We start from the raw sequence: 9519 nt of genomic DNA, 5'->3' as shown, positions 1-9519 counted from the left end.
TTTTGAGATTTAGTAACTCTTCCTGATGATCCAGCAATGGTGAAACTCCGAGTAGAAGATAAAAGTTAGATAAGTGTTTTTTACTAATTAATTATATATATATATATACATATATATATATATATATATATATATATATATATATATATATATATATATATATATATATATATACTGTCAAAAGGGGTAACTTTGGCCACACTTCGGTAAAAAGATTATTTAGCTTATAACTCCATTAAATATATATTTTTTCCTACTTTCATACATGCAAATCATAGATTACACTTTAACTTTAATTATTATGTGGGTATTTAATTTTTTAGCTTTTTTTAGGTTGGCACTACTGGCAGTAAAAGTTTTGTTGTTATGGTTACATCAATACTTACCTTCCAAACTTTTCCATGTACACCTAACTAAATACGAATTTACAAAGCAAGTAAGCACTCTAATTACTTATATATATAGTTGTTAGACATTATCTAAATTATTACAATAATATGTAATCAATTTTTTTTGTTTATTGCTAAGAATGTTATGGCATAACCTATTCCAGCCTAAGTGGGGTAACTTTGGCCACTTGGAAAAAATCAGAACATGGAAGAAATCTGGCAAATATTTCAAAAGATATATTCCCTAGACTGCTAAATGATTGATGGACTTTATGCAGAAAAAGGAAACAATATTGTTTCGGGATTTAGAAAAACTGGTATTTATCCACTCTGCAAAGAAAATGTTCTTAAAATACTTCCACAGAAAGAAGTGGACTCCAGCATTGTCAGTGAAACCTTTATTGAACACATTTCTAAGAAAAGAGTGAGTGTAAAAGTAACACAAAAGAGAAGAGGAAGCGAAAGAAATTGAATGCACTACCTGGCAAAAGCATTTGCTATGAAGATTTGTTACTCCAGGAAAATGTCCCTTCAACGAGCAATGGAGGCAAAAGTAAAAAACCAAGAAAGATTATCCGTGAAGAAGAAATTGACAGTCCTGATAGCATTAGTGATGATGACTCAATTATGTCACTCCACGACATGTCAGATAATTTGACTTTTTCAGAAAGTAAAGATAATACTGGACTGGATAAAGACAGGATTTTCCTACAATGAGCTTGGACGAAAAGAAGTGTTTAAAGGAAGGCAATTTTGTAGTGGTGTTGTATGACAAAAACTACTATGCAGGACTCATTGACAAGATGCCTGATGTATATGAAGAAGGGCCAACAATTGATTGCATGGAGAAGAAAAGCAAGTGCTGGATTTGGCCCCAGAAGAAAGACAAGTTAATTTACAGTTGGAAGGATGTCATTTCAAAAATTGAGCCTCCAAAACTATTGAACAAAAGAGGACATTTTAAAGTTCCTGAATTGGATGTTTTTTTTCATTTTTAAGTGTTTTAGTTTGCAACTAAAATCTTTTTATTTAGAATTTACTTGACAGGTTTCAGTTTTACATGTGTAACCAATTTTTTCAATTAAGTTCAATGTCGTGTTTTGCTTCTAATGTTTTGTAAAAAAATAAGATTTTGAATTTTTAAATTTGTCTATTACTTTTCTTTGGGCCATAGTTACTCAATGGGTGGGGTATCTTTGTACTAAAATATTTTTACAATGCATTTTATATGAGAAAACAACAAGTGGTCAAAGTAACCCCAACCCCTGGGTAACTTTGGCCAAATTTTTAAAATAACCAAAAATAAATATATTATTTTTAAATATTTAAAAAAATGGTATGGATGGATAGGAAATCTTTTATTTAATAGTTTAAAAATGTTTTTACTAACTTACTACAATTCATATTAAATATAACATTACTAAAGTGTTAAGGTGCAAGTTTTTTGGCCAAAGTAACCCCCTTTGACGGTATGTATGTACATATATATATATATATATATATATATATATATATATATATATATATATATATAATATATATATATATATATATATATATATATATATATATGTAAATTATGTTAGTGTATTTTACAAATAGAGTGCTCAATGTTCTTAAAGAACAGAGCAATAATTAATTAGTAAAAAACACTTATCTAACTTTTATCTTCGACTTGAAGTTTCACCATCGTGAATGGTGTGGTGAATGGTGACTTGAAGTTTCACCATTGTGAATGGTGAATGGTGTGAATGGAATGGTGAAACTTCAAGTCGAAGATTTCACGTCTTTTCTTCAATTGCTTATCTGATAATATCCCACGCCAATAAGTGTTTTTTACTAATTATATATATATATATACATATATATATATATATATATATATATATATATATATATATATATATATATATAATATATATATATATATATATATATATATATATATATATATATATATATATATATATATATATATATATATATATATATATATACATATAATCTTTTAAACATCCTTTTTTTTGTTTGAAGAAAAGTTGTTTTTATCCAGTAAACTTTTGAAATAATTAACATTGTTACAAATTTTTTATTTGCACACAGATTGCTGTTTAAAACAGTGTTTGCAAGGCAGCTAAAATTATATAAATAGAAAAAAAAATGCAAGAAAAAAATCACGTGTTTATTAATACGGTAATTAATACGTTGGGGTAATTTGTATTATCCTTTTTTAAATATAGTGACTGTATTTTTGCATGTAAGCATAGATTAATAACTTTTGATGTTAATACCTTGAAATCTAACTTTAATTAGATCAAAAGGATGCAAAACTAATGTAGAGACAACACCTCCTGATAATCCAGCTATCAAATGTTCAACTTTAAGATTTTCAAACCAACCCATCTAATAAAAAAGATATTATTACTGAACTATATATTGTAACTAGAGGATAAATTAAAACCATTTCAGTTGTAAACATGACTGTTTACACCACATGATTTTTAATGGACGTATGTTAGGCGCATTATCTCTCTAAAACTTCACGCCGTTTATTTTATTATGGCAATTCCGCGGCGCCGGACATTCTTAAAAGAAATTTTCAAGAAATGTTTAAGATATGTTAAATTTTAAGACATGTTTTAAAGAAATTCAGACATGTTTAAAAATGTCCTTTGTTATGAAATCAAGAAGTTTTTGCTAAAATACTTTCATTGTTAATGCATTGGTGGTGTGTGCTATTAATCTTGTTATCTTTATTTACAATACTGGGTGTGCTGTAATTAAAATCACACGGTGTTAGACGTGACGGCGTTAAATTCACTGAATTGCAACCATTCATTATTCTAAATGCAAACTCTGTAAAAGTAAGGACAATACTGCTTAAATATTTATTCAGAACTCTTACTAAGATACATAAAATTCGTATTATGCGTTTATTTGAACCATTTTTAACAACTTTATCCAATACAGCTAACTAAATTAATAATGTCAGACGTGACATAAAAATGTCGGGTATGACAGTCTGCCATAACAAGTGCAGCAAAAAAACATCACTATAAATACAATTATAAAATAAAAACCATAAACTCTCAATTTTGATAATTTTCACTGCAGTTTAGGATGCATCCAGGTTCTTATCAAACTTATAGTGGTCTCGATTGCCAATAAGAGGTTGACAGGACCCTCACGATATCAGTTTAAGGCAACCAACTTTTATCAGGTTTAGGTGGCTTCACTAACATGCCCAACCACTTTTTGAGGAACGAAACCTCAACATCATCCTTATCACATGTTTCTATGACCCCAATATAGTTGACCCGTTTTCATTTTGTAGCAAATTTTGCTAGCACATACTTACTACACTAAAGCACAGGCCGACTTCAGCAACTCTAATTATTTAGAGTTTCTGAACTTCAATTTAGTGAAATAGTTGTATTTGAAGCAAGGAATTGCAATTTTCCCATCTGGCTTCAAGCATCTCCTTTTCACGTTCTATTTTATTTGGAGAGACTAGCGTCAGTTTCAAGCTTGATGCAGCAGCCTTGGCACATCTATAATATGAGTTATTACACAACAGGTGCGAAGCAACAATGTAAAAATTTCATAATAACGGCAAAGACAAATGTTTTGACTTAGATCAGAGACAAGCTTAACCTGCTGTGGGCGAAGAGATGCATATTTTAACTTTCCTATAATAACTGTGGGATTGTAAGCCTTAAATAAATTGTAAGCTTCCTTGTCATTCATAAGGAGATTACGTTTCTGAATTTTCTCCTTCTGCCCCTCAACACCTTTGATGATTACATAGTTCTTCTTTCCAGGTGCACACCTGCTGATTTCATCTGAGCAATAGAGTGCTTTCACACGATCCTAAACTGAAGTTGGCAATATTGCCGTGTGCAGCCTGGCTGGTGGCTCCTTGTACATCACACATCCAATTTCATCAGCAAGTTTTCTAACAAGAGCCTTTAGTTTGCGAGGACATTTTGGAAGAGCTGAACGAGCTCTGTAAGCTGGTGAATTGCTAACTCCAGTAAATGTTGTTGGTACAAGGTTGTTTTACAGATAATTTTGAAAAGCATTTTGCTTGCCGAACTCTGTCTTGTTCACGTCTTTTCTTCAATTGCTTATCTGTTAATATCCCACGCCAATAAAAACTCCTTTAGAATAAGAACCACTCTATATGATTTGGTGCAAATGAGTATGCCCACCAAACTTTGGATAAAAATTTAATCTGATTGGTTAACTGTCAGTTTATGAAAAATCTTTGTTTAAACTTTTTTCTTTTTAATCAGTTTTTTGCTTCTTATACCTCAATACGTTACCGACTACAGTGATATTAATTGACTATTTTTGTAAAAATAGTTACATGAGCGTTCTACTATGTAGTACTGTATGTAGTATGTAGTACTAACAATTTTTGTTATAATTTTTTTATTTTTACATGTACAATTTTAATTTTATAGACCAAAGTATTGATTTGCTATTTAATGCGTGATTTACATAGGTTTAGGGATATCGTGAATATATCAACATTTCGTAAATTATAAAACACTGCCAAAATGCAAATAAATGCTTAAAAAAGAGCGAAACCTATCAAAGGATTGTCAGCTGGTAAAACAAATAAGAAAATACGTCTGTGTAAAAATTTTTATTAACTGTTAAAACGTTTTTATGGACACTTACTTTTAAAATTAAGTTAGAAAATAATTGTTTAAACCCTTTTTTTTTACATTTAAATAATATTTTCTTACATTTTATTACCATCAAATAGCATCTGATTTTATTTTGAGACATTTTTTCTCCACAAAAAACTAATCAATAAATGGCTCAATATATTCTCTACAATACTATTTTTAAATGTAATATCAGAACTCATAGTTTTTGAACTAATAGCATTGAAGGATTAAGATGGTGAAAATGTATATTATAAACCGTCATCTATGATTTTCTGCTTCCTAATCTCTAGTAAGTTGAATTATTCTAGCAGCTCTTTAAAGATGTTTATTGTTCAGATCAACTATGCAGCGTAACAGTCTCTCTTTGTACTCTGGATGATTGTTGCTTTGTTTATACCTTGATCAATGTTGATAAAAAAATCTTGATAAGCAGTTTCTACAGTTTGTTCACTAAAGAGCCTCAAGGGGATCCTTTGTGACTGATGAAATCTTTGATGTGGTAGAAGACGGTATGACTTTTAGGTATTACGTTTGCACCAGTTATCATTAAGTAACACCTTTTTAAATTTTCAATTTTTTAAGCTAAATTCTGCTAGAGAATAATTCCAAAGCAAGCCTTAACAACTAAATTTGAGCAGCCGCGGCGCAGTGGCAGAAACCATGGATCCGGGATTCAAACCCCAGCTCTGGGCAAGTTTTGCGTCATCGGTTAGGAAGGAGGCGTGAACTTCCAATTAAATATTCATCCGCGGTGCTCTGTGATAAGACCGTGAGACCTTCTTGGGGTATCTAAATAAAATAAAGTTAAAAAAAAAAAAAATTGAAACTTATAATTGCTTTAATTATGTAAACGGTGTAGAAAACCATGTTAGTATCATCAAGTTGTTGCAGTGCATCCACAAATTAAAAAAATTGCATACATTTTCCTCAAACTAGTCTCCATGATATTCACTAAAATGAATGTGTTTGAACAAAAGCTGTTATGTGACAGCTGGCCACTTAATAGCCTCTATTCAAGCAGTTTTAAGGATCTTGAAAAGATAATTGATAATTCCTAAGAGGAAATGCAGTTCCATCGGTAGATAAAGTTTCAAAAATCAGAACATTGTCAAACCTACTGATAATTGCCACTTAATGGAATTTCCGATCGGCTTTGCCAGTCCTATGAGTGAGAGGCTACTGTTGTGGCGGTAAGCTAATTTTATCCCTTAACACAATATCGGCAAGGCTTAGACAAAAAAAATTAACTTGACAAAATAGCTACTTAAATTTTGCGAGGTTGAATAACATGATTCACAAAACTTGATAAATCATTGCAGTGAGCAACAACCCAAACTATACTAGAATTTCCTCTGTCGGAATTATTACGTCACTACAAGTGATAAAGTCATCAACTGTTGACTTGCTCTTTATAAAATTAATGTTAAAGTTTTTCACTACTATTTTGAAATGCTTGATATTATGTTTACTATTTTGATAAGTTTCTTGAAAAGTTTGATAGGCGCGAATTTAATTGTTCATTTACAAGGGCTAGAGTGGTCAATTTTGCTTTGGCATCTTTTAATGCTAAAGATTAAACATTTTTTCTCAACATTATTTGAGAGCATTAGTAGGGTAAAACTTTTCCTAAAGGGCTTAGGCATGTGCTGCAACGCACACTTGCTTCCTTCTAAATAGCTGTTTGCTCTTTAAAAGGTTTGTTTTTCTTGCATTTCAGCAGATTAGACAGCAACATATTGTGTCTAATTTTCAGGTCTCATTTGTAATGACTTGAAATCAAACAAAGAGGGGATTGCAATACTTTTACCTCTTGTGCAAAGTAGTTCTGAATGATTCGTAAAGTCCTTGTGGTACCTGAGAATCACTGATATTGATCTTAGTCTTGTACAGATGACATATTCAATCTGCTTTGAAAGCAATAAGCTGTTTTGAAGACAGAACAAGCGCAAAAACTTTCAATTTTCATCACTAATCTTTTGCTTGATTCGGCATAGTGGCAAAAACACAAAATCTAATTTTACTAAACTGCCTTTTACAAAATTTAACCTTAATATCAATTGGATAACAATTCACTTAGCATACTTTCAAATATTATTAATTAAAACTATTAAAATCAAAAAAATAATGACTTAGATTACAAGGAATTAGTTCTTCAATAACTTATTCCTTACAAAAAATTAATTATTTAAATTATTAATGCTTGTCACACTTAATGACAGTTTAGATGAGATCTTTTTTGATGAAACAGTTTAAAAACAAATTTGACTACAATTCTCCCCTTTATCTTTCTCTTTTGACTGAGATTTTCTCTTTTATTTTCTCTGTAATTATTTTTATCAAATTTTCTTTCTAAACAACCCTAATCTGTACGAATTAATTTTCCTCTGACTTGCCATCCAAACTTTTTAGCGGTCAGTTATTTTAATTATCTTATCTAAATTTTTACAGTCAATTATCAAAAATATTTCGTTTTCTAACAGTTTTTCTGTTTTAAGAGAAATAAAAAAAAAAATTTTCTATGTTAGTGTCCCAAGAAAATCTTTTCAACCAATATTTGGTATTTTTATGTATTTTGACAGTAGCTTATAACTAAGAAAATGCTGAGGCCAAGTTAAACCACGCTTTAAATAGCAAATAAATATTTTGGTCTATAATATGAAAATGACACATACAAAACAATTATAACAAAATTATTATTATTATTTAAATTTGTTGAACACTTAATGTAATAATATTTATACGGCAAAAAAAAAAAAAAAGTTCTTTCCAGTGATTTTCACTTACTAATTAAATCTTTAAGAGTTTCTATAAAAAAGTCTCTTTTGCATTCCAGCACTCTATTGCAAATTTTATGGTTTTTATAATATCTGGGGGAACTTTACTCTTAAAAATTGCTATTTTACCCATTTCAAATTGTTCAAATTGTTGGTATTATATCAATTTTGCATTTGCACTAGTTTTTATCAAATTATATAAATTAGTTCTTACTTTAAATGAGTTTTTAATGCCGCATTATGCAGTTAAAATATCATTTAATTTGAACATTCAAATTAAATTTTTTTTCGCGGACAAAATTAAAAGATATTAAAATATGCATCTTAGAGTACCTTTATGTGTACGCATCTTTCCATGTAACTGACGTTTTTGGGTCAGCTTGGTTGGTATTATCAGGATCCATGACAACCATGTTTCCTAAAACAACCTTATCGTAGCTTTGTACCTCTTACATTTTATATGCATATAATATATATATATATATAAATATATATATAAATATATATATATATATATATATATATATATATATATATATATATATATATATATATATATATATATATTTATATATATAAATTAGTAAAAAACACTTATCTAACTTTTATCTTCGACTTGAAGTTTCACAATTGCTGGATCATCAGGAAGAGAACTCTTCCTGATGATCCAGCAATGGTGAAACTTCAAGTCGAAGATAAAAGTTAGATAAGTGTTTTTTACTAATTTATTATTGCTCTGTTTCTTAAGAACATTGAGCACTCTATTTGTAAAATACACTAACATAATTTACATATATATATATATATATATATATATATATATATATATATATATATATATATATATATATATATATATATATATTTATATATATATATATATATATATATATATATATATATATATATATATATATATATATATATATATATATATATATTATATGCATGTAAAATGTTTTAAATTCTATTTGAAAAGGGTAGAAGTAGGCAAACTTAAAGAGAATTATGTTTTTTACTTTTAGTGCCCTTGTTTGCAAAGGTTCATGTTTGGTGTTTTGTCTGCTGTTAATGTCAACTTACTGTATATAATATTTACTATAAATACTACGATACATGATTTGCAAGATTTATATTTATGATAGACGGTGCCTAGGAATATTCCCTAAGACCTTGCAAAACAAATTTTTATTTTTTTATCATTAAAAGACTCTTTCTCATTACAAAAATGTAAAAAACAACTTCTTTAATTACTGCAAACCTAAGGAAAAGTCACGTACTTTAGGCGAGTGCCCAGTAATTTTGTTGTTTAAGATTGTTTAATTTAACTAAGAGCCATGTGGCATAGTTAAATTTTCAATATGTTAATGCTGGTGTCGTATGAGTATGACTTGCAAAATGTTTAGGTAATTGAAGCTTACCCAACCTCTTCAAGATCCCTAATTGCCCCCAACCTAGAACTAACTCTCCTAAAACCATTAATTTTTTTTAAGTTTTATGAAGAATCAAATCAAAATTCATCGAACGATTTCAAATTTTAACAATAAACCTTCTTTCGTTTAAAATTTATAACTATGTAAAGCTTAAAATTCCTCTAATTTACCCCCTGGAATTAATTTGAATGGTCGTAACTTTTATGCAAGAATGTTTTTTGATGAAATTTTACATTTTCGTTTT

At 29.0% G+C, this 9519-nt stretch overlaps 1 protein-coding gene across 1 annotated transcript in view; it reads right to left on the bottom strand.

Moving 5' to 3' along the window:
* LOC100202842 (solute carrier family 25 member 32) overlaps positions 1-2940 on the bottom strand; it is a 44940-nt gene extending 42000 nt beyond the window's left edge. Inside the window, exon 1 of the mRNA XM_065795658.1 lies at positions 2681-2940. Coding sequence (XP_065651730.1) covers positions 2681-2792 — 112 coding nt within the window. The 5' untranslated portion in view covers positions 2793-2940. The remainder of the gene's footprint in view (positions 1-2680) is intronic.
* Positions 2941-9519: the final 6579 nt, after the last annotated feature.

The sequence above is a fragment of the Hydra vulgaris genome, chromosome 04 (genome assembly GCF_038396675.1).
Source record: "Hydra vulgaris chromosome 04, alternate assembly HydraT2T_AEP".
In the NCBI taxonomy this organism is placed as follows: domain Eukaryota; kingdom Metazoa; phylum Cnidaria; class Hydrozoa; order Anthoathecata; family Hydridae; genus Hydra; species Hydra vulgaris.
Note: the sequence above shows the minus strand (reverse complement) of the source record. Positions and strands in the feature narration are given on the sequence as shown.